This window comes from Cyprinus carpio, chromosome A2 (assembly GCF_018340385.1).
Source record: "Cyprinus carpio isolate SPL01 chromosome A2, ASM1834038v1, whole genome shotgun sequence".
NCBI classification, from domain to species: Eukaryota; Metazoa; Chordata; class Actinopteri; order Cypriniformes; family Cyprinidae; genus Cyprinus; species Cyprinus carpio.
The window spans coordinates 22748246-22775153 of NC_056573.1; the positions used below are offsets into that span (position 1 = coordinate 22748246).

At 36.9% G+C, this 26908-nt stretch overlaps 1 protein-coding gene across 2 annotated transcripts in view; it reads left to right on the plus strand.

The window, feature by feature from the left end:
• The first annotated feature begins 660 nt into the window (after positions 1–660).
• The window catches only part of LOC109089987 (ephrin type-B receptor 1-B), a 208259-nt gene continuing 182011 nt past the window's right edge, over positions 661–26908 (plus strand). The window contains exon 1 of one of the 2 annotated variants that reach the window (XM_042711021.1): positions 661–947. In XM_042711021.1, the coding sequence (XP_042566955.1) occupies positions 878–947 (70 nt within the window). In that variant the 5' untranslated portion in view covers positions 661–877. The remainder of the gene's footprint in view (positions 948–26908) is intronic. The other variant, XM_042711027.1, reaches the window with a different exon arrangement.

Here is a 26908-nt window from a genome sequence, read left to right on the forward strand (position 1 = left end):
ATTTTAAACTTAAGTGTACAATGTTATTATTATTATTATTCTTTTTTGCAAAATGTTTAATTATTATTATTATTATTATTATTATTATTATTTAACACTCACACGTAAAAAAATATTATTAAATATTATAATTTCATTATATATAACTCATAAATAAAAATGTTTAATACTAGATTTAGTTGTACAGTAGTTTTTTAAATGTAGGCTATTATTAAATGTATATTATTATTATTATTCAATATTATATTATTATTAAATTTTACTCACATAAATACTTTTGCTTAAAAAAATCACAAAAGAAAATCTAAATTTCACCACCTGTTTCACTTTAGAGTCAAACCATTGCTTGTAGTTTTACGATATAGATGTAATTTAGAATGATGGCTTTTTGTCATATCACACGGTGCCATGCTTCATTGCAAAATATTTTTAAGTTAAAAATAAACGTGCTAAAAGCACCTGAGAGAAGTGATTTCTGCTGGTGAAGCTGCGTTTTTGGCCATCTGAGGTCGCTATTTCCCTTCCAACCGAACTCGTATTTTGCCTTACTGAGAAAAACTGAAAAGTTTTTGTTTTGAATAACAATGCATGCTGTAAAGAGAGCCTGTCTGTGATTGGTTGGCGATTTTCGGTGTGCAGTCTCTTATTGGTCCATAGGTTTTAAAGGGGGTTTCGGGGGAGCGGGAGTCCGTCTCTCCGAAGCTCTCATCTCTGCGCTCCGCGTCCGTGGCAGCATCCACTCACTCTTTTACTACTGCCTGCGATGTGACTCCACGCCGTTCGCTGGAATATCACCCTGCGTGACAAGTGACGGATTTTACGCGCACGCCACGCCGTCCTGTTTTCCAAAATCAAGAGGACACCGCGGCAGCAGCCAATGCCTTTTACCATGACTGTGGGATTAATAACGATTTTGTGTGCTGTTACGGCCGTTTTCACAATGGAAGGTAAATATGTGGATGTTTGTCTCTGTGGAGTGTTACGCGTGCCGCGCGCTTCAGGTTTGACAGGTGAATGTCTCGTAGCGGAGATTTGCGCTGGGATTTATTCGCGAGGACTAAGTTGAGTATGCAAAAGAGATCGTTTTGGCATCCAACGGAGTTGGGAAGGAGTTTCTGTGGTGTTTGACAGACGCTGGATGGTCGGGGTGCTGAATGTTGCGGAATGAATGAGAGGACTTAAGATGGTTGGAATACTTAAAAACCCTGCTGGATTTTATGGCAACTGTGGTTAAGAACATAGTAGCCGGTCATTTTATGATCTTCCAGCTAACATTATTCCGCTTAAACTGGTTTGTTGCTGGTCCAAGATGGTATTCTAGACTGGAGCAGCTAAAAACCAGCTGACCATCTTGGACTGGCTAATGTTCAATTATTACAAGAGAAACCAGCTGGTCCACCTTATGCTGGTTCAAAACAGTCTACCCGCTAGTACAGCATTTATGTGTGGGTAAAGGATTCTTAGTAACCTTTAAGACAAAGATGTTCTGTGCGGAATTTTCCGAGAATCTTAGAAGTGTCATTACTGTGTTTTCTTGACAGTTTTAGTGCTTTCATAAAGACAAAGGAATATTTTCTGGCAATATACAGACTGACTTGTTTTAGTGTGATTTGGAGCAGTAAAAATTATGCACTGACTTTTTATAATGCAGTTTACTCTTAGAAAAACCTAGAAACAAATTTGCATCATCCATGTTCGGGATGGTTCACCCAGAATTTGTTTATATATATATATATATATATATATATATATATATATATATATATATATATATATATATATATATTTATTTATTTATTTTTTGCGTTGATTTACCTACACGAATGATTTACTTACACACAAAAAAAAAAATGTTTGGAAGAATGTTAGAGACTGACAGCTTCAGTCATCATTTACTTTCATTGAATTTTTCTTCCATGTAATGAAAGTGAATGGTGACTCTCATTCTGCCTAACTTAACCTTTTGTGTTCCACTGAAAAAAAAAGAGAAAGAAAGTCAGATAGCTTTGGAATGATATGAGGGTGAACAAATAATGACAGAATTTCATTTTAGGTGAACTATCTCTTTAATTTACAAACCTGTATTGGACTAGTAGGCTAATATCTGCGTCCTGTTCAGGAACATTTGTGTGAACACAAACCATGGATGAAGATCACCGGTGTCATGTTGTATTCAGGTCACGTCATTGCATGATTTATTCCAAACAATCAAGCACAGCGAGAATGAGAGAGGGTGAAAAAAAAATCTTCCTTATTGTCTGGCATTTGACAGATGGTGGTTGACTAGTTGTTGTGGCCATGCCAGAAATCAGACGTTCAGTTCAGCATTCTCTGTATTTGTGTGTGTGTGTGTAAAGACTGGTCTCCAGATCAGTAATAAACACACAACCAACGTGAAGGGATTGTCTATTTGTTTCAATCTCCACTGCCTGTCCAATTCCATTCATCACACAACCTGTTTGCTTGTCTTTCTGTCTGAAAACACTCATACAGGACAGGTACTGCGTAAGTCCGTGTATAGTTCACACATAGTTTTATTTGCAACCCTCTGCTTCTCGCTAACTCACTTTGCTTAAGTGTGCATGCTTTTTTTGCATCATAAAAACTGAAATGCTCTATGATTTACCTCAGACAGTCAGCACTAAATGATGTCTGCGCAAGCTCTAATGTGTCTGATTTAGATTCCAGCCATACAGAACAGACAAAAGCGTTGCTGAAAATCATTTAGCAGAGCTTTTCCCCCCATGTTCAAGTTGAAGTGTGTCTGAAGGCGGCAGATGGAGGGAACGAGGTTAGTGATCCCTTCTTTAGTGGCTAATTGAAAGGCAATTGGCCTTTGTGGTTTGAAGTGTGTTTGCTGTGGTAGGTTTGTGTGTATTAGCCTCTCCTCGAGCCTATATCAGGCAGATCAGATTATGGCTACTAATTGCCAAACCAGCCCGGTGACCACAAACAATGTGTCGAAGCCATGTGCACCTCTGAGAAGGTGAGAGAGCGGATGAAAGAGATGGGGGAGGGAGACGAAAAGCAAAACTGTGTGTGTGCGCGTATGTGAGTGTGAGGACGATGAGGGTCTGGGGAACCATCTGGGTTAGTGGAAAGTGGAGTGACTCCGCTTTGACATCCTTCCATGCGTCAGTGAGCACAGTTCATCAGCCGTGCCTGATAATCATAAATATGATGAATTAAGAATGCACACATATGTCGTTGCAGTTGTGAAACACTACTAATGCGTAAATCTGTCTAGGTTAGATGATGTTAGATGGTTTTACAATTGTCAGTCTGTGGTTTAGGGAACGGATGTTTATTATACATTTTTAGCACATCAAGAGTATTATTAGTATTTCTAATATAATTAATAACTATATAGAATTATATTCATTTTATATAATTTATTAATTTTATATTTTTTGAATATATAAATTAAAACAATTAAACTCTACATAACAGCATAACAAATATATAATATTAATATTATTTATAACAATAGTTATATTATGTGTGTGTGTGTGTGTGTGTGTGTGTGTGTGTGTGTATGTATTTATAGTTAGTGTTGTTGTTATTATTATTATTATCCTGTTAACCAAGTACATAAAAGGTCTTTATTATTGACCCATCTTTAAATTCAATAGGATATTGAATTTGACCTCCTTAATTTTTTTTTTTTTTTTTATGTTTTATTGTTCATAATTCATCGTTTCATACATTGTTTGGCTTGGTGTCATTATGCGTCATGTTTTACTCTGAAAAGCATCACATTATAAAAAAAATTAGGTAGGTACAGGACAGGTAGAAAATTAGGTTTTATCTTGATTTAAAAGAAAATGATGTGTGGATCAAGAACTGGGTTTCAATTTTCCCTTGCGTTGATTAGTAACTGATGTGAGTCATAAAAATAAGCTTTATTATAAAGAATGCCATGATAATCTTCACTCAGGTGAGCTTTCTTAGATCTGTTTTGCTTTTCATGTGTGTCTGGAAGGATTTAAGTGCTCAGTCAGGATTTTAAGTGCAGGTTCGATTGGCCTGTCATTTTGACATTTTTCTCTCAGTGGAAACATCAAATAGGACATAGAAAGCACTCTAGACTCCTAACACACACACACACACACACACACACGCTCAGACATCCAAACCCTCGGTCAAGCCCTCACCATTTAAAGAGGTCTGAGAGTGTGGTCATGTCAGTAAATGTATCGCAAGTGCATCCTTGTTCCCACATTACTGGCCCAAATAAACAAGCCTTATCTGAAGTCACTCGTTCTGTCCTCTGTTACTGCCATGATGGAAATTCGTTTTATCAAATGACTTCACCGCAGACCGAGCCAACGTCCAGCCCGACACTGTTGTTCTGTTAGAGACAAAGGAACCCAGTTATCTACACCCGCTGCAGGGAGATGGCACTGCCATCGGTGTATTGAGTTGACCTCAAATCACCTGCCTCATCCAAGCCACAAAATGATTATTTAGTTGAACCCGTCAACCCAGGACAGCATACTAATTTACAGAGTTTGAGATATATATATATATATATATATATATATATATATATATATATATATATATATATATATATATATAATATATATATATATATATATATATATATATGGTAAAAATCCACCCACTCATTGTTTTATAATCCCAATAAATCATAAACAGTCTCTCCACACTAGTCTCTCTCACTACTATGACGTCATACTCTGGGAAAGTACCGCCCATTTGTGAAACTCTCTGCCCTATTAGGATATACTCAGCCCTGAGTGAGAAGCAGCGGTCCGCCATTACTGTTTTCTTGCTGTAGCTGCTGGAGGTACAGTGTCAGCGCCAAAGAGCCATTAAAAGTGTCGCATGTTGGGATGCACCAAGGAACATATGAGTCTCCATAGACCGCTGAGGACACGGTGGTTAAATTTCATTTTCGAAGGACATGTCCCGGGAAAAAACGTAAAAGTCCTATACGTTTGTGCTAACATTTTACGACGGACTGCCTCACAAATGAGGGTTAGTTCAGTGCTGGAGTTTGGAGTTTTCAGTGCAAAGATTGCTTCTGAAAGAGGGATCGATACCAACACTTTGTGCACAAACGCTCAATGTAAAGGTCAGTAACACGGTCAGCACCAGTTAAACCGTAATACTGGTATGCCCGCAAGCATGAGCTCTTGAAGCTCCGCACTCATCTGAAAGGGGAGGCAGGAGCACCAGCTCATTTTCATTTAAAGGAGACAAACACAAAAAAACAGCACGTTTTGGCTTATACCCTAAAAGTGGCAATTTCAACAAGCCATAAAAAACTACTTGGAGATATTTGGAGATAAAACTTCACATACACACTCTGAGGACATCAGAGAACAATTTAAAATATTGTATACCAATGCATTCTATGGCACCTTTAAATTTAATAACTATTTATTTTTTAAATATAATAATAAACACTCAACTTAAAAAAAAATCTAGCAAACATGTAAATTGCACATAATTAAGTTTTTTAAATGAACCTTTAAATGATTAAATTTCTGTTTGTTGTTGTTTATGTATTCATTTACTGTACACATTGGCTGCCATAACTTTAATAACAGATTTAAGCATACATTAAATAATTAAGGCTTTTATACAGTAATCTGTCACACCACCACCACCACCATCACAACAACAACAACAACAACAACAACAAAACAATGGTTAAAACAATGCTGCATTTGTTCAGTACACGTGTACCGAACCAAAAGAATATATATATATATATGTATACACATACAGTATATATACATATATGTGTGTGTGTGTGTGTCTGTATATATGTATATTATATACTGTATACACATGCACACACACTGTATACATACATATATATATATACACACATATATATATATATATATATATATATATATATATATATATATATATATATATATATATATAATAGTATTATTATTATTATTATTACTATAATAATCACAAAAGTGTTGCTTGATGCAGTTAAATATTAAAATCTATTGATATCCCAAATTATAACATGTAGACATTCATCTGTGTTTCTCTGTCTGTGTGACGATTTATTCATGCTTTCTCTCCAATCAATCTCTATCACGCAGTTGACTAAATGCAGACAACGTGCCCATAATTTATTTAAGGGTGGACACGACTGTGTGTTAGAAATTACTGCAGCTGATGTGAATAATAAGCTACAGATGCTGACCACACTTTTCCTATTTCCCATTCTCTTTTTTTTTCCTTGTCTATGGCATGCAAATTCATCTTATCTCTCTCTTGCTGTGCCATGCTGGTGGAGATTTAGGATGATCATGTTCTTTTTCTCCATACAGTATATCTATCTCTTATTTTATAATGAAGACCAGATGATTGTAATAATATCCCATTTATTACTCTGCTACTTTAAGTAACACATTAATCTGCGTGAAATATTGATTAATACTAATTCACAATTATAGACACATTTCAGTTTAGTAGTCATTATGTGAATATATTTGACCTCCAGTTGCTGCCAGTGTCCAATCAGAATCAAGTTTTTCAGACAGCTGTGCGGTGAGTGTCAATACTACACACACAAACTCACAGGCGCTCGGGGGAGAGAAGTTGTTCATGCGCGGATGATTATAAACCTCTTCATCATTAACAGGCTGAGTCATCTTTGCTCACAAGGGGTTAAATGACGTTTTCATGTTTCTTCTATCTTCCATATCGCTGTCAGCGGCATCTGAGGCTCAGAGAGCAGCGAGCGAAAAGCACTAATGCACCTGCAAATGAGATCTCTCATCTCTCTCTAAATGAACGCTTGCTCAGAAAGCTGATGGAAACAGATAAGTTTTTTTTTTTTTTTTTTTCGTAAAGACAGAAGACACAGAGTTAGATCTCTATTAAATATTAATGTGATGGTTAATTGACTGCCATAGCTTTATGGATGTGCTGACCTGATGTTTTTAAATGAATGCAGCTGTTTGCTTTTCATTTTGTGTGTGTGTGCTGACTGTCAGACTTTCAAATTGAGCTGGTCTTCTGATGCTGACAGCTCCAGCTATAGGTGAATGTCCAAGAAATATCTTAAAATACAAATTTGTAAGTTGTAGGGTGGATTTGAGTGCATACCGTTTAGTTTGCATAACCTGCTGAAACCGCCAGATTTTTGTTTGTCTAATTTGGTTTAGTGCTGATTTGTTGCTGGTTTATGTGAGAATTTATGTTAGTCCAGATTTGATTATACTTGTTAGTTCTGGTCTAGACTGATTTATGAAGGTTTAACTTGAGAAATCATTTTGTTCTGGTTGTTTTTAACTGACAATTCATGTTGTTCCATGTTGGATTACACTGGTTAGTGCTGGTTTGGTGTTGATCTGGGTAGTCACATGTCGGATAGTGATGGTTCTGTGCTGGTTAATTAAGTCTACGTTTGTGCTAAAAGTTTTTAGCTAAGAATTCATGTAGGTTCAAGCTGGTTTACACTCTTCATTGCTGGTTTGCCTGAGAATTCATGTAGGTTCAGGTTGGTATATGCCATTTATTGCTAGTTTAGCTGAGAATTAATGTTGGTCCAGGTTGGATTACACTTGTTAATGCTGGTTTGGTGTTGATCTAGGAAGTTACACATTGTATAATGATGGTTCTGTTCTGGTTAATTAAAGGGATACTCTATCCCAAAATGAAAATTTTGTCATTATTCACCCCCATGTCATTCCAAACCCGTAAAAGCTTTGTTCGTCTTCGGAACCCAATTTAAGATATTTTGGATGAAAACCGGTAGGCTTGAGACTGGCTGGCTGGTGTTGGTTTGATGCTGGTTTGACTGATAATTAATGTGGTTCAGGTTGATTTTTGCAAGTGCTGGTTGGTACTTTTATGTTGGTGGTTTGTTGTAGGGGTGATAACATGCTAGTACAAACATATCTTATATTAATAATATCTTAATCCAGCAGTTCTCAATTCCAATCCTCGCGCCCCCCCAGCTCTGCATATTTTGCATGTCTCTCTTTGTTAAAGGGATACTCCACCCCAAAATGAAAATTTTGTCATTAATCACTTACCCCCATGTCGTTCCAAACCTGTAAAAGCTCAGGTTGTCTTTGGAACACAATTTAAGATATTTTGGATGAAAACTGGGAGGCCTGTGACTGTCCCATAGACTGCCAAATAAATAACATAAGTAAGTAAATGTCAAGGTCCATAAAAGGTATGAAAGTCATCGTCAGATACTCCATCTGCCGTCAGACGTACAATCTGGGTTATATGGGAACACTTTTTGTAAGCGAAGAAAGCAAAAATAACGACTTTATTCAACAATTCCTTTGTCAACAGTCTCCTCTGTGCCTCTCATTATCACTGTATGCTGCGTATGCTCTTCTGTATCATCCACGCCACAAGGATGCGCTGTTTTCTTTCAAATCAAAGCTAAATACACCTAGAAACAGCGCATCCTTGCCGGTTAATAAGTCTGGTTATGGACATCATCCAAAACACAGTATGTTCTGGTGACCAGCTAAGAGGGTAGTGTGGGTTGTCATAAATCAGATTGAAGTATCCAGGTGTTTCGATCTCTGTATCTGTGCTCACACACTCTCCCTGCTGCAGTTTTGGACCCTGATAAATTGTTATGGGGCATCTGGGTGATGCAGCTCAGCGAGACCATCTTTGGTCCTCCGAGATCTTCGTACTCTCCAGACACGTCAGCCAGATGGTCGATGGGGTGTGTGTTTGTGTGTTGGTGTGTGGCATCACGGTGGGACCGGCAGACCTCAAAGCCCTGTTGGTTTCTTGTCTTTTATGGGTTCTGATTTTCCTGTCTCAGACCTCCATCAGTCCCACTTCACGCTCTGTAGCTTTTCCAGCATCACTAGATTGGCAAATGAGGTCTAAAATGGCCTCGTTAAACCAAACAGCCATGTGTTCATATGAATTTAGAGCAGAGATGAATGGCGAATGTCCCCAGAAATCACATTCAAATCAGCTAATTGAAGGTAATAGCAAAAATGTCTTAGAAAAAATACATTCCTACTTGGTTTGATCTAAAGCAATAATTGATTTATTTCTGTTCTTGTGTCAGGTTAACCATAAGGAAGTTGGATTAAATAGTTATAATAAACAGCTGGGAAAGCAGTGCAACTCTTTGTCAAGTTTAAAGTTGAAAAAACCCTCTGAAAATGCTGTGCTGTCTATTTGGATTTATGGCCCAGCATCACACAATACCACCCTCACCCTCCAAAAAAAAAAAAAAAAAAAAAAAAAAAAAACATTTTATCAGATGATTTAAAAGTCACCTCGTTGGGGACAGAGCGAATATATGTAAGTGCAATCAGCAGAAAGAGCTAGAACACTTCTTTTTTTCTCTTTTCTCTGTTTCTCTATGTGGGACTGGTCAAATGGCGCATTGGGTAAGTGGCCCCGTCAGCAGATATGGGATCCTCCCCAGTGTGTCCGGAGGAGAGATTGTGGCAGGGTGAATTGATTATCGTGGTATGTTTCCAAAGGTTGTTAAGGTCAAGCTTCAGACCTAATTAAAGGGATAGTTCACCCTATAAATGAAAATTCCTCTCTCTCATTCTGTGCCAAACTTTGGCTGCCAAAATCAAAGGAGACATTTTGAGGAATGTTCAGCTCTTATCTTTACAGTGAAACTGAATGGATGTGGATGCTGTCAAGTTTTAAAAATGACAAAAAACATCACAAAAGGATTGTCAAAGTAGCCCATTCCTAAGTCTCCTCAAGTCATATGAACACTTTGTGTGAGGAACAGAGTTATTCATTATTCACTTAAAATCTTGGTTATTTGTGAAAAATGCTATGCTTATTAATTTATTTAAAGCAACTAGGAATGGGCGATATATCGCATGCAATTGTCATGCGCATTTCGTCAGTGAAGACGGTTCCCTGATTACCACTAAATCGCCATCACCTGCTTTCAAATGGAGCGGCATTTAATAGACAGAGCCGTAGATAACTGACAAGCTACGCAATATCGCGTTCATTATCGCAGATGAATCGCCTTCGATAATCAACGCGATATTGCGTAGCTTGTCAGTGATCTACGGCTCTGTCTATTAAATGCCGCTCCATTTGAAAGCAGCGATTTAGCGGTAATCAGGGAACCGGCTTTACTTTAAATTTGAGGTCAGTAAAACAAATTTTTTTTTTGAAATATGTTTCACCAAGGCTGTATTTATTTGTTTAAAAATACAGTAAAAGCAGTAATATTGTGAAATATTTTTCCAATTTAAAATAGTTGCTTTCTATTTGATTATATTTTAAAATGTAATTTATCACTATCACATGACCCTTTATAATCCACAGACATTACTCCAGTTTTCAGTGTCAAATGATCTTTCAGAAATCATTCTGATTTGCTGAGTTGGTTCTCAAGATACATTACTTCATATTATCGATGTTGATAACCGTTGTGCTGTAGTGTATATAAACTAGCTGGAAATTTTACAGTGGCGGCTCTAAACCTCATAAACAGTTTTTCTGGGTGATGATGCCATATGGTGCAAAACGTTACGGATTTGTTTATGATTTTCTCCCTATTCTAACTGATGCTTCAAGTCTATCACAAGTCAGCTGGATGGTGTTTGCTTTAGATGTCACTGCCTCCGTCATAAAAATCTTTGCTGCACTCGTAAGTTGCTTTAGATGGAAGCATCTGCCAAATGAGTAAATGTACTCTAGATAGCTTGGTGGCGGATTTACACCAGCATCAAAAAGAATAGTTGTAGAATGTGGGAAAGCACTCTCCCAATAAGCCCATTCAGCCATCCTAATAGAGCCCTGCATGCAGGTTTGGGACAATATGAGCGTGAGTAAATAATGACAGAATTGTAATTTTCAAGTAAACTATTACTTAAAACTCCCAAACTTCCCTCAGCACCTCACAAAAGCCTGTTGTCGTCGTGGGGTCTGTTTTGACTGGGACTGTTTTTTCTCATTGTTTTCTTTTTTACCCTGCACTGTCATTTTTTGAAAGGAAAGAGGCATTTTAATTAAAACTTGAGGCAGCACAGGCAGCAACAGAGAGTTCTGCTTCCTGCCCAGAGCGCAGCCAATAATTGGTTCTGTTCCCTCTCGCTCTCTCCCTGTATACTCAGTTAAATAGATGCAGTTGTTCAGTTTGTTGGACTTTTTTTTTTTTGTCGTCTTTTCATTTGCTGCCCGCCTCCCTCTTTTTCCACATCTCCAAACAGAGGTGAAACCCGAGTCCAGGTCTGTGTTTGGGTTGCAGACGGTGGGGCTGTAAAGATCTGGGCGTATGAAAGACGGGTTTAAATTTAAGGAGCCTGAGAAACAAAGCAGCTCATTTATTACACTCTTAATGAAAGCTGCTTCCAGTGCTCTGCCATAATGGTTTAATTTCACCTCTCGAGCCCATGGATTAGTCCGGGAGGCACAGGAACACTGGGGTGGAGGGAGTTGAAGGGGCTTCCGGGTTGATTTTAGAGTTCTCACATAGTTGCTCTCCCAGAAACTTTTTCAGCCGTTTGGCCATTAATATAGTCTTTTTATGGTTGTTATTGAAAGAGTGAAGCAAAAACAAACTTTTTTTTTTTTTCAACTGGATTATAACTTGGTGCAGAGTTTGTTGATAGTCATCCTGGTCTCAAGACAATTCATTTTTATAAACACATATTTAGTCATAGCGCTCATGCGGATGGTGCAAGTTCAAGCTCAGCTCGGAACATAATTTTCAACATAATATTCTATGAAAAAGTAACAAAAATTTGTTTAGGGTTAGTGTCTAGTTGCTAGAGTGTTGTTGTTGGTATGAATTTATTAGTATTAGTCAATATTGGATATTTAATTGTACATGTTCATTATTTTTAAGTTTAGATTAACATCCCCCAATGCTCCAATCTTTAAAAACATAAAATGTAAAAACATATTTGATATATTTGATAAGATTTAATAACATGGTAAAATGTAATCGTTAGCAAAGATAAAATTTTCATATCATATATTATAATGTTGTGATGTCTAAATACACTTGTAGCTTTTAAAAAATAGAAATGTCTTTTTGACAAATTGCTCTTTTTTCCTCTTATGTAAGTCGCTTTCGATAAAATGGTCTTCTAAAAGTATAATGTACAATAAATATGTTAAACAATTTTTTAAAAATTTTATTTTAGTTTTTGCTGTTTCATTTAAATAAATATAGACTTATTGGTATCAGAAAGAAATTTAACACTTATCCTCTTTTCAGGTCATTTCAACCCAAATTTTTGGTAAAGAGTGGTTGTTTGGCAATTTAATGTATTCCTAATTTGTTAATTAAGTTTCTGTGGGCAAAATGTAAATGAGTAATTGCTCAAGTCTCTCTGATATTCTGATTTCTAGATATACAGTACAGTAGTTTGATTCCCTCCTTCAATTTTAGTCTATAGGATTTTTTGTGCATTTTATTGTCTACCATACAAAAGTCTAAATGCTTTGAAAAATAAGAACATTATTATCCTCATAAAGCTACTCAATTTGTATTCTCATCACACACCAGTATTTAATAATGACTTATTTTGAGCTTAGGCCTACATCATTAGCGTGAGGATTTCAACATCCTGTACCTGACACAATTGTTTCCGCTCAGATCTTTTGTCCTCTCGGCTGTGTCTTGTATCACCAGCACCGTGTGACTGAACACGCCGTTTCCTCCTCACCTTCACTGATTTTAAACTGCTCGCTGCTCGCAATCAGCTCACCTCAGAAAATCAAGGTTTGGGTCAGCAGGAGGGCTGACTAATGTTATTAGATCATTAATATTTCATCAAAAAGCAGTTTGTCAGATGTTATTTTTACCGTGGCAGGCAGGGTAATGTCTCTGATGTGTGAAAAGGCAGTTCAGTGCAGTTGATTGGGCCTCCTCTTGCTCTTGCTCTCTCTTTCTCTCATTAAGACTGAGTTATGACCTCTTTGCCTATGCAGAATCATCATAAAAACATATTTCACTGTGCTGTTGCCATAAATGTAATCTCCAGCTTAGGCAGGAGAAAAAAAAAGAACCCTGGGCATGTAGGAAAAGATGAAAGAGGTGGATGAAAAGGAAAATATGAGGCAAAAAGATCCTGATCGTTCAGATGGATAGAAGAGGGTCTGCTTTATTTTGTGTTAGAAGCTTCCTGTCTATGTTGGGTTTTCTAAAGGGAGGGCTTGGAGGTAATTAAGTATTGATTTCTAAGCATGCAGGGTGATGGGAAATAGGCGATTTGGCCCTAATTACAGCAGGCTGCCAGATTGGGGGTGTCTGGACTGCAGCGGTGTGCTATGGGGTGAGCGTGGCTCCCAGCCAGAGCGGCTGCTGCCTCATCATTGTAGCAGATTAATTAGTGGCTTTTGCCCGTGTGGTCAACCAACACCTTGATTCTATTGCCTGCATGAGCTTTTTTGATTACACACTGATGGGATGTACTGTAGTAGAAATCCGGGATGAATGGATACTTTTATAGACAAAACAAAACAAGATAAGCTAGTTCACTTTAACAGTAAATATCATATCATATCATATCATATCATATCATTTTTTTTTTAATTTTTTTTTATTATTCAACTCAAAACTGTTTAAATATAAGAAAGAAAAAATAGCCAATATTATAAATGCAATATAAATATTATAAATACTGATATTAAAAGTGTGTTATGTAGTATGCTGAACTCAAAAATTCAGAAATATGCTCAACATATTTTTTAAGATATCACACACACACACACACACACACACACACACACACACACACACACACACACACACACACACACACACACTTAATATAGATTTATTATATTATAATATTATACAATAATGTATATATATTAATAAACTTATATATATATATACACATACATACATACATAACACATATTTTTATAAAACAGTAACATGTCAAGTATATATTAATATATATCAAGTGTAATAATTACAAAAAGTAGTATATTACAATTAAAAACATTATTAAACATTTCATAACTGAGTTTTAGAGTTCAGTATAACCATAAATGTATGTTGTCTATTAGTATTTATATACTTTTTCTTATGACATTTTCATTTATTATTTTTATGTGTCTGCCATCTGTTCTTGTAGTAATGTACAAACAGTGTCAGTGTGAATGAACCTTGTCCTATCATTGTCTCATTAAACTGAATTAAAAAACATCTAAAAAAAGAGTGTACATTTAAGAAGACTTTCCTCTATAAAGGCCTTTTGATTTGCTATGCGGGGACCAGCATCTCGATGGCATTAATGATTCAACTTACCGCAAGCCTGATCATAAATCAAAAAACAACAACAAAGCGAGCCAGAAGAGCTTACAGTCTAGTTGGGAAGCATGGAGATCCACCACAAAGATCAAGATCATTCTACTAATTTACACAATACACTTTGGGGCCGTTCCCTACGCTTCCATCTTTGGTGTGCACTACTCCTTCCATTTTTCAAACAGTCAGTTTAAGTTGTTTAGAAACAAACCCACATGCAGACACATCATTTTTCAGCTTTGCCTGCTCCGAGCCATTAATTTTTCCTGAGAGACGTTGCGATTGCTATAATTGGCCATAGTGTAATGGCCATCTATAGTCCTGCAGGTCTGCCACAGGCTATCAGCCATCTGGGCTTTTATGACGCTGATCTTGTATCATCTCCGGGGCTGTGGATTTCATACCCATTGGCAGTCTTGCTCGTATCTAGACACAAATCTGTTCAGTTTTACAGCAGTAGTTTCTATGCAGCGACTGGACAGTTTGGGAGGGACCGTAAAGTCAGGTTAGTATCCTGCAAACAGGATCCAAACAGGAGCCAAAACGCTAGTGTGAATCTAAAGTGGTCACAGTTGTTAAACAGAATCTGTTTGCATGGATTATTTGGACAAACTCAGAAGTTCAGTTGTTAAAAATGTTCTTTAGCTGGAGGGAGTCGCTGCTAAACAGACTTGGGAAATTTGAGATGAAATTAACGGAGGAATCGATTAAATCTCTTCAGGCACAATGTGATAAAAATAAATGCATTTCATTTCATAAATTCATACTACTATAGGATTTATTAATATTTTGAATTAACTTTTATTTTTATAAACATTTTCATTAAGTCATTTTAATTTTAAAGTTTTTAAAAGTATTTTTTTTATGTTTGTCTTTATTATGGCTTTCAGTTTTAGTTTTATTTCAATTTGTCATTTTAGCAGTTTTAGTAAAAAAAAATATATATTAAAAAAAATATATAGATTTTTTTGCTTATTTTGCAATAAATGTAAAATGCACTGTTTCTCTCCATATATTTAACATCTTTAAACAAATAGTTTTAAATTTATCCTTTGTTTTTGATTGAATTATTCAATTCGCAAATCTTCTTGGGGTTCTGCTACAGTTTGCTGATTGCTTGTTTTACTTCATTCTATTCTATTCTATTCTGTTCTATTCTATTCTATTCTATTCTATTCTACTCTATTCTATTCTATTCAGTGGTATTTTAGTGTTATTTAAATACAGTTATAGCATTTGTTAATATTTTGTATTATATTGTAATTTTAGTTTAAGGTTTAGTAATTTGTTTGTGAGTTTTTATTATTATTTTTTTAAATATTGAGTTTAGTTTTATTTTTTAAGTTTTAAGGCTGGAATACACTACATGACCTTTCAAATCTGAACAGATTTTTAAAACACTAGGCAACATACACTTACCGACTTTGGAAATAGTGACAAAGGAAAACAACGTGTTCTAAAACCGGCTGAAAATATCAAACATGTTTGTTGATATCCTCCGATAACGCAATTTTCTATAGAATCTGTCAACTCAAATCTGCAGACTGACTCTGACTTTCGGCAATTAGCGTCAACCTCTCCAGACAGTAAATCGGCAGAAAATCGGGGCAAGAATAGTGTAGTGTATTCCAGGCTTTAGTAATTTTAAGCAGTTTTAGTACATTTTTGTAATAAACGTAAAATATGGTGTTTCTTTCCATTTAATCAACATCTTTAAATCAATAGTTTCATATTTTTCCATTGTTGTTAATTCAGTTATTTCATTAGTTATTCTTCAATGGACTGTAGTTCTTTCCCTCATTACAGCCATTAAATACACATTCTGTTTTTTGTTTCAAATATTTTCTCCTTCAGATCAAAGTTTGTAATGTTGTTATTATTGTAACTCTTTTACAAAGATTTATTTATTTTAATCCACAGGGAAATTACTTTCAGAACCAAGGCCAGAACCAATCTTTTTATCTTCATTTTATTACTTTAGTGCTGTAAAACTCCCTGTCTTTGTTGGGAAGTGAAAAAGCAATGTTAAGTTTATAATCAATAATCCAAAATAAGAATGTCCACCTTTTTTTAATCATCATCACCAGAATGATGCAGTTGTCCACAGCCTGGTAAGAAAAAAGCAAAATCCCCAGCAGCCGTTCCTGCTGCACTGATTCAAACTCTGAGATAATTTCCCACAGTGGGACGTCGGTCCCTTTGTCTCGTCCGCCTCCCCGGTCAGTCTAACAAGGCAGTGTGATGAGGCGTATGTGCGTGATGCTTCAATCAGGCATGTGTGCCATTATTCCTGGCTTATCTGAATATGAAAGTGTCACTGCAGGAGATGGTGTGAGACAGAAACCAAGGAAGGAGAACAAGAGCGAAAGATGTCTGAGAGATTCCACCTCCGGTTCAAGTACTTCCCCTGAGACACAAACTTCCATGTTCTAACAAGCGGCACAGCAGTCGCTCGCTGACGTCCACAGACAGGTGGACACACACAAACCATCTCGCCGCCTAATGGGGCCGGCGTTCGCTCAGATCATTATCTGGATCTTGCTTCCTCTTATATTCCTACGTTTTTTTCCAAGCTGTTGCCTTGTCTGTCCTCTCGGCTGAAAGTTATTAAAACCGCTGTCTTTTTATCTGAGCTTCACTCATTGTTATTCTCCAACTCCCTCTACACTGGAGGTGAAGGCTGATTTCACTTGTGCTGATCTCTCTCTCTCTCTCTCTCTCTCTCTCCATTTCATCCCCTGTTTTCTGAAAAGTGACTGAATCTGCTCGGCAAAGGCGCTGACTAGAGAGTGCGGGAGTGTGGTAATGAGGTTCCCATGGTGATGTGCAACGTTGGCGAGGTAAATGAATGGGGTGTAGGTCTGCCCCCCTGGTGTGTCCAAGCAGCAAGACGTCCACAGCATCTCCACATAAATAACACATCCAGCACTATCTCTCAGAGGAGTCTTTCTGGAGTCCTTTTCTTTTCTTCTCTTTTCTTTCTCTTTCTCTTGCCTACAAGTTTTCTTTCCAGGTTTCTTTTTTTTTTCTGACATTTTCAAAGAAGCTTTTTATATTTTATGAAGAAAATATGAGTGGTGTTTGCCCTAGAATAAATCACTACCATTAAGCTAGGTTATTAAAATTAGGATGTTGCTATGTGGTTGCTAAGGTGTTCTGGGTAGGGGTGAATCGGCTTGTAGTTGATCCCTGATCCGTACGGACCATGCCCTACAGTTCGGCACACATATGATTTGCAGACAATGATAAACTGTTATAAATGGTTGCTATCATGTTGCTATGTTGTTGCTAGGGTGTTTTTGGTAGTGGTTGGTGAAAAACAAAAACAAACTTCAGCCCCACTTGGCTATAACAGTCTTTTCCCTTGCTACATTTCTTTCTTTCTTTCTTTCTTTCTTTCTTTCTTTCTTTCTTTCTTTCTTTCTTTCTTTCTTTCTTTCTTTCTTTCTTTCTTTCTTTCTTTCTTTCTTTCTTTCTTTCTTTCTTTCTTTCTTTCTTCTTCCCTCCCTCCCTCCTTTCCTTCCTTCCTTCCTTCCTTCCTTCCTTCTTCCTCTCCACTTATTTATCTCCAAAGCTTCAAATTTACGTAATTAACTCTGTTCGTACGTCTGTCTGTCTAAACCTAAGCAAGCATCAAATTACTTAATTAAAGTACATCTAAAAATACCCCCAGCCACTATAAAAAAGTTATCTTTTCTCAGTAGCATTGTATAATAACTTAAGTATTGTTTTTAATGATAATTTTTTTGGGACACATATATATAAAATCTCATAAAAATATACTGAAAATATGCTGGATGACTACCCTGGACAGTCCCTTTTTTTGTTTTTGTACATCTTAATCTGTAAAAGTTCTTTGTTTTTAAAATGGTTCTTGAATTGCATCAGGTTGTACAGTCTTCTTGCTTTTAATTGGAGGCTTTATTTTTCAGACTGTAGTCTGTGGTTCAAACTGTGTGTTGCTGGCTGCTCGACATTTCATCCAGTGTCTCGTTAGCTGTGACTGTATTTGAGCCCCGGGTCTCCTACTGGCTTTCAACCCAGATACCTGCCCTCTCATGCATCACAGCAACACCTGTTTTACCTCTCAGCTTTCGCTGGAGTCGTGGAAAGGTTGAGCTCTGAAAATAGCATGGCCCACTTTTCTATTCTTTAATGTGTAAATGAAGCTCTTAGGTGAGCTCGACTTTAAGGGTATTTCTTTAGGCTTTCTCTCTGTCTCAGTAACCAGACGATTCTGTAGTCACAGACACTTTTTTCTTTTCTTTTTTTAATCCCAAAAAGATTTGCTAGTCTCTTTTTGAAGTTTTGTGATTTTAAATAGTGGTCAGCTTTACAATCTGTGCAACAAACTGGACTTGTTTTTTTACATTGATCGGTTCCTCACAGTCTGTGCTCTTCCTTGAAGTCTCTGAAAATTGCTTACAGCTGAAATGTGTGGAGTATCTGTGTTGAGCGACAGAAACACAATTTCACTCTGAAACACTAAACCAGGCCTCAAAAGAGACGCTCGCTGGTCTGACTGACATCTGTAATATCCTGCTGTCTGTCACGCACACTTGTAAGTTGCTCAGCTGAATGTCATGAGCTCAGAGGGTTCATGTTCAGGATTAGTGAAGATAAACAGGAAGGGACACACATGGCAGAGGAAATCTTGTACTCTTATAGTATATGTTCAATCTGCTTGTTATTTTTAAGAAGTTTTTGTCAATTAAAGGCATTAATTCAGTGCAAGTACATTAAAAAATAATGCAAAAATATGCCATTAATTGTGATTTAATTAGATTAATTAATTGCCACCATTTAATTTCAGTGAATTAAATATTATGCAATTAAATAGACTGACAGCCTAAGTTTTTTTCATAAATTATTTCTGTAATTCCTTATTTCTGTAATAAAACATTTTTTATGTGTATTTAATCTAATTTATTTATTTGTTCTATTGCTGTCTTAGAATGTCTTTTTAGCTGTCTTTTTATTCATGAGTATTTAATCCCCTTTCATTCATCCATCTTAGAATGACACTTTTCATTTTTGGTGAATTTAGTTGTTATTAATTAACTGGCTCATCCTGTAATTAAAATTAATGAATTTTAATGTAATTAAGTTTATTGACAATCCTAATTTTCTTCATAAATAATTGCAGTTTTTAATGGGTATTTAATCTCATTTTGTTCTTCTTTCATCATCTTGAAATGACTGTAACAAACACTGGTTTCTTCATTGGGAAAATCAGTGCCGTGATTGTGATTCTGATGTCCACACCAGTCTGTAGCGCTATTCTGGGATCTGTGTATGTCTTGCAGAAACATGAAAGCGAATGGAGACAATCATTTTGTTATGTGATGCGTGAACATCTGATGGTCTTTTCGTTTAGTGTCTCTTTGTTGGCCGATTTGCTTTGCGCTTATGTTTAATCTGCAGTTCGGTGACAGCTGGAGTTGAAAACCCCACTCATTTAAATAATATTACATAAGCTTTAGATTTATTACTGTTTTGAAGTAAAGCAAAAAAGACACTAGAGGCTGTGTGTTAGTGATTGACAGGAATAAAGGTTTGTTGATAGGCATAAAACACACACAGGTAAATCAATTCATTTTGGAAAATGACAGCAACAGCAATAGGATAAAATACATTTGTGATTAATAAATACAAAATGAATGACTTCTGACGAGTAATATAGCCCATTAACCTTACTGTACACTCCTTACAGCATAACTTTGTGCATTTTATGAACAGTTGGTCTAGTCACAGTGTGCATTAGCTATAAAACAGCTTCAAACACATCTTATAAAATCAGGTTTTAGAGCATGAACTTCCAATTTTATGTTTTTATTATTTTTTTGGGGGGGGATATTATTGCATTTAGTGCTTATGTTATTGATGTGAAAATTGCAGTTGTGCATTTGTAGCGTGGGTCATCTCATGAATCACATGACCACCTTAAGATCACATGACCATTCGGTAACTCCACCTTCTAAAAAAAAAAATGGTACCTTTAAAGGGAAAGTTGAATGCAAAATTCACTTTTACATGCTGTTTGCATAACTTGCATGGTGTTTTAGCAGTGTGTGGACACAACCACCCTACAATGATAAAAACCCATTCGCTCCATTTCTTAATCCCCCAAAAACCTAAACAATATCAGTTATCAAGCCGTTTTGATTTTCTGAGTAGTATGGCATCATACTGCTCAAACCCCCCCCCCCCCAAACAACCATGACAGACTGTCCCGAATTAGCATATCTCCGCCGTCAGCCAGTTGTACACTGTTTGCCATTTTCTCCTCACTCGAGCAGCTGTAGCGACAACAATGCCTCATAAGCAGTGCAGATGTTTTGTAGTTGGGTGTAAAAGTGAACATAAGTCTTCATTTTTTCTCGACATCAGAGCCACTGAGGACACAGTGGTTTAGTTTTGTTTTTGATGGTAATGCGCCACAGAATACACACAAAACGGATGAGAGTGTGGGGTTAGCAGTAGCTCATTATCATTTAAAGAGACATGGACCAAAACAGGTCGCTGTGAACAGAGCTGTTTTTGACAAGGTAAAAAGGGGGCTGTTTTAGACGACCATTGAGGAATTTTGATCAATGTACATTTCATGAAGAATCATACAAACTTGTGGAAAATGGGCATCCGATGTCCCATTTAAAGGGATAGTTCACTCAAAAATTTAAATTTTGTCATTTACCCACCCTCAAGTTTTTCCAAACCTGTATGAGTTTCTTTCTTCTGTTGAGTGCAAAAGAAGATATTTTGAAGAATGATGGTATGGTAATCAAACAGCCATTGACTTCCATAATATATGTATCTATTTCATATTTCATATTGTTACAATGGAAGTCAATGGCTACTGTCAACTTTGGTTACCAACAGTCTTCAGAATATTTTGTGTTTATGCACGTTAAACTTTTTTAGTTCCTTGGCAGCATTCAAAATATTCCACGAGCGAAAAGTGGAATTACCTTATGATCATGTGATCTCAAGATAGTCACGTGAGTCTACAAATCCACAACTGCCATTATTTCAATTAGTTTGCTCAAAAATGACAGAATTGTCATTTTTGGGTGAACTGTCCCTTTAAACTACACCAATCTTTCAGAAGCATACACATTCCGAGCAGCCATTTCATTCTTCTGACCTGTTCATAGTCCTTGAATTGATGTCATTTTTCACTAAACAGAAAGAGGTGGAGCATTAGCTGGATTCTTGTTGCAGCCTGTTTGTTTTAGCACCTTTGAAACACAAGAGTATGTTGACCTTGGAGTCCCTCTCTCTTTTTCTCGCTCCATACTGAGTCCAAATGCAGCAAAGAGAGGCTTTATTCCAAATGATTGCAGGCTGTAAACATTTTAATACAGTCTTTATTACTTTTTCGATGCCATCTTTTAAAGATAGAAAGCCCTGTAAAAGAGGAGCTCTCCAGCTGTTAAAAAGCTGCCCACACTGGCCAGTATAGGAAAAACAAAAACAATCCAAAGAGGACTGAAGGGAGACGCATAGAGAGTTCGGTACCCCGCTGTTAGTTTGCTTTTACTGTGTGGCATTAGAAAGTCGCATTAGCAGAAAGTCTCTGTTTACCAAAAACACAGGCAGGCACCACAGAGAGGCATAGAATTTTGCTACACTGGCGGCCTGCTTGTGTTTTAACGTGTCAAGTAGGCTTATAAAACTGCAACACATCAAATGGGTTTGTTCAATGAAAAGCTCTCGATTCCTGTTGTAAATGGAACAGTACCTGCTTGGAATTTTTTTTTATTTTTTATTTAATGAACAAAATAGTATGAGGTGTGTTAGCACAGATACAGTAGCGTTGGACAAATGGGTTTTATTTTACCAGATGCTTCACAGTGAAACACTCAGCAGCATGTAGATCAGGCTCTAAATGCCATGGAGTCAAAAGAAGAAAAAAGAGATTTGGATTCACAATCTGCTCTGGTAATCCAGCATAGGCTAATGATATAAATCAACCGATATGAACCTTGCATCACTTTTATTCATGAGTTTGACATTTAGAGTCTGTTGCTGATGTGCTGTGCATTGATGCAAATCGCAGTGTTTTATTGCAGTAATGTTTCACATATAGCAGGACTCAACCGTAAGCATTTTTCTACAGGCCCTGCCAGGTAAATAGTTATGTTTACTTGGTCTGGTAGCGGTTTCACTAGCCCCTATATATATATATATATATATATATATATATATATATATATATATATATGTATGTATGTTATATGTATGTATGTATATTTGTGTGTGTGTGTGTGTGTGGTGTGTGTGTGTGTGTGTGTGTGTGTGGTGTGTGTGTGTGTGTGTATATATATATATATATATATATATATATATATATATATATATATATAATTTATTTTTATGTTGTAAGAAAATACAACAGAAATACTGAAATTCATTTGTAATGTGCTATAAGAGTGGATGAGGAAGAAACCTTGGGAGAAACCAAAAAGCACATGTCCACACTACCCATATGAAATTTGTCTAATAATGTAATTCTAGCATACCAGATTTAAATTGAGTTTGCGTCAACCATGTGCATTACATCACAGAAAACCAAATGTTTATGTTTGCAAGGCATAAAATCATGATCAATGATGCATGATTGGCTCTTGCATTTGCACAAACTGTGACTGTGGACACTTGTGTAAACTTGTGAAGCTGTGGGAATCCTCTCAGACTCCTACAATCTGGATAGAAAAACCAGTTCTTTAATGCCAGTTATCATCCCTCCTCCTACAACTGTTGGAACTGTTACAAGCTGCCATGTTGTCCATCGTCTTGACATCAGTGGCTCTATGATAGCTGTATAATGGGCTGTAATTGGCAGAGGGAAGAGGTTTCTGAATTTTAAAATATGACAGTGCAAGAATATTTTCAGTAAGTACTTTTTTGTGTCCTTGAACCTCGGTGGAAAAGCAGAGAATCTTTGTAACCAAATCCAGTCAGAAATTACAAAAATGATGGATAAAAGCGCTTTGGATTGGAATTTGGTTGATCTGTGGCTTTTCAGAGAGACAGGAAGGGCAGTTTTTTCTTGCAGAAATATGATCTGAATATCCTTTCTGTCCTTCCATCACGATACAGACAGAAAGAACAACGGTCCCTAATACCAGGACCCATTCACAAAGTTGATACTGATGAAATGGACACCAGAGCGGAAATTATAGCGTAGTGCCGAAAGAGGAATGTACAGGGAATCATGGAATTGTACTGCAATTTAGGCAAGCAAATGAGCATTTTTCCCATGTAATGTAGTGAATGCCTTAATTATGTTAATGCTCTAATTCCACTCAATTGGATAATGGTTTCCAGTTGGCAAGCTCGTGAGGCATGTTTAACTGTGCGTATGAAAGAGAGAAGATGTCATTATTTATTTCCCCTCATTCCTTGTATCAAAGGGCCAAAACGTACACTATACAAATTCGTGAACGTAAATGATTCTAGCTACTCAAATGTTGCAATTCAAAACTGTATGCAAGGATGCATTGCATTTCGACTAGTGTGCACTGTAAACTCTTCTAAATTTTATATTTTTTCTTCTTCTTCTGTGAAGCAACCATTTGAAGAACACCAATTACGAAGCATATTAAAATAAAAACCGTTGATGTTCCAAATGATAATGCAAGAACATGTTCCTCAGAAAGCATGTACAAGCATGTTCCAGTGTTAATTGTTGTAAACTTTTTTTTTTGTTTAGTTTTTGTGTTTTGATGTTTGTGTGCTTGCATAGAGTATGTTTCTGGCGACTAATTATTCACAAAGTAGTGCAGCAGGTGTTTATTTGACTACTGTACACTATTATCAATTCTTGTTTTAGGTGATAGGTCATCTAATTCTCTCGCAGTTAGCTCCACTCATGGCCTATCCATCCATATAATTCTATCTCATGAGCGGTCATGCCCCCTGGATGCTGAGGTTTCTTTGTCACCGTAACTAACTCTAGAAGTGGGCAATTAGTGAGTGACTAGCTGTGACTGGCTGCACTCCAAAGATCTGTGACCCCAGCCACACTGCTCCGCGTCTGATGGAAAAGTCAGGAGAGTGAGGGGTCGTCACGGGAAAGCGCTTACACAGCAAGCCTGACACCAGGCTTCAGCAGGGGGGTGTTTAGCAGGAGTGATTGAAGATATGGCCAAAGATGTCGCAGATGAGAGGACCAGGGAGAAACAACCCCAGCATATACTGTGCCACAGAAACTACGAAAAGTGAGAGAATTACTAGTAACAGGAAAAAATTCTATGCATTTTTTAATACTACATAGTTGTTTTCTACACTAGCTTTCGTGTTTTATGACACTGTCCTGTAAGTTTATTTGCTATTTTGACATGTTATATTAATTGTTTTTTTTTAAATGGTATCTCATTATAGTCAATGAAAGTAGCAATTTAATTAATGGATGCAAAATGAATCCAATCATTGAAACATTTTATATTTTAATTTAAACATGCATCAGCATTTTACTAAAACATTGTTTGTGTCTTAGCGTTTTGTAATGGAAGGAGTGCATTCACAACGTGACTTGTAATTTTAGGTTTTTGTTGTACAGGATTCAAGTTAATTAACCTGCTAACAAAGTACCTCAGTTTAGCTGTGTTTATTCACTCTTCAGCTTCAGCTAAAGTAGGGCAATCCATGACATTACTGATTATGTTTAAAGTTTTTAAAATAATCATGAGCTTTCTAGATTTTGTTCTACAAAAACGCTTTGTGCATTCCTCATTTTTGTCCTTTTTCTTAATTAAAATAGTTTAATTATTGTCATGCTTTGCATTTTTCTACTTTTCATAATTAATGTTGATGAAATAAAAAAAAAACTTAAGGTTAAAGAAAATTTTGTAATTTCGTTGTCGAGTTATGGAACTAGGCAAACTTCTACAGTGCCTCTTGATTCAGGGATGTGTTTTTATGCATTGCATTTAAATGTTTTGTCCTCTATTTGTTTCCTAGAAACTACAGCCATTTTGCTTAGAAGTTTGCCGTGACTAGCTTTGACGGTGCTGTTGTTACACCAAGGTCTTGTTCATATCATGATCCATTTCAAGTTCTTTTATCCAAGATTTTCCAGGCGCCACCTTTTCAGCTCTGTCTCAATCAAAATACCACTAAAACAAGGTGGAGAAAGTCTGTTGCAGTGCCTCTATAGAAGTCGGTGTCACCTAACACTGACTTTCAGAGAGTCAAGGAAAGATATAAACATAGCAGAACACATGGCTTCCATTTTCTTCCTCTAAGATGCAAAGGAGAATCCAACAAAGTGCAAACTTGCAAGGATAACCAGGTCGTTTGGCTCCCACTAGTTCAGTGGAAAAGCAAACCGCACATTTGTGTGTTGGAACCCAGCTAAACTGTGCAAATGGGTGCTTGTCCATATCTGATTAGCGGCTAATCACAATGTAACGCTTCTATTAGCAAGCTTTTTCTGCAGTCTTTTCAAGTTTACTCCCTGGATCGGAGTTCAACAGTAGCTTTTATTAAGTCCCGTGCCTTATGTTGAACACTAAATGTGGCTTGTTTGGTTAGCATTCACTGAGGCCTGCTGACAGTAGCACAGGCAGTTTGAATTAGCATCTCATCCTGCCCCAGGGGTAATGCAATGCGTGGCTGCTGATTGGTAAGAGCACAGTTCAGAGTTGGATAATTGAAACTGCATGCTTCCATCTTCCCATTCAGTCCCCCAGAGAGACGGAGCACTACACTCCCTGCATATGCTGGACAACGTTAGCATCAGGCTCCATGCCAGGCTCATATCCCTCCTCAAGACGAAAGAAAATGAAAAAGAAAATGTTTGGCTCTGTCCTTGATGAGAGCAAGCCTTGCCAATCACAACTACTTCTTGTGTTTCATCTTCACAACAATCAAAGACACATAACTAGTACAAAATCAGTTCCTCCTTGGCCCATTAGGGCCTTTTACACTGCGGGAACCTTTTCATAGTACCAGAAATAATTGTGGAACTCACTTTTTGTCATTTTCGCACCGCCGGAACTGGGTGCGGTTTTAGTACTGGACTGCCTTTTTCGAGAACCAAATTAACTCCTACTCCGGAGCAGGGTCTAACCAGCACAGCTGGTACTACCCGTGACGTAAGTAGACATTGATTAGCCAAACACGTACGAAAACTCCCTCACCCGCTATGATTTCAAATGCTGTGTAAACATACTGTAAACATTGTGTCAACTTATTTCGCAAGTATGGAGAACAGAGACTTGTAGCAAATGTGGCGCTGCCAGTTGTCGTTGGAGATTCTTTGTCCTCCTTTCCGTTCTTTCAATCGCTTTATATATACGTCGACATTCCATGACCATTATTGTGAAACCCACGAGACACAACAAAAACACAGCTCCGATCACAGCGTCCTCCATCCTCCTGTTATTAACGTTGTTCTTCTTTGTTTTCGTTTTTGAACGCCACGCACAAATGACGTTGTGGTCAACCGGCTTACGTCACTTACTAGTACACATTGTCGGTACGAATGCAACCCTTTAAATGGTACTGGGAAATAGTTAAACCAAAATCTTCCTAGTACTTTAGTATTGTACATTTAGTTTTGGAACTAAAGCGGTGAGAAAGCCCCTATTGTTTTATATGGTTCCTGTCAGTAAAACTGGTGAATATTTGGTGCTGTCTTGTCATAGACTGGCTCAG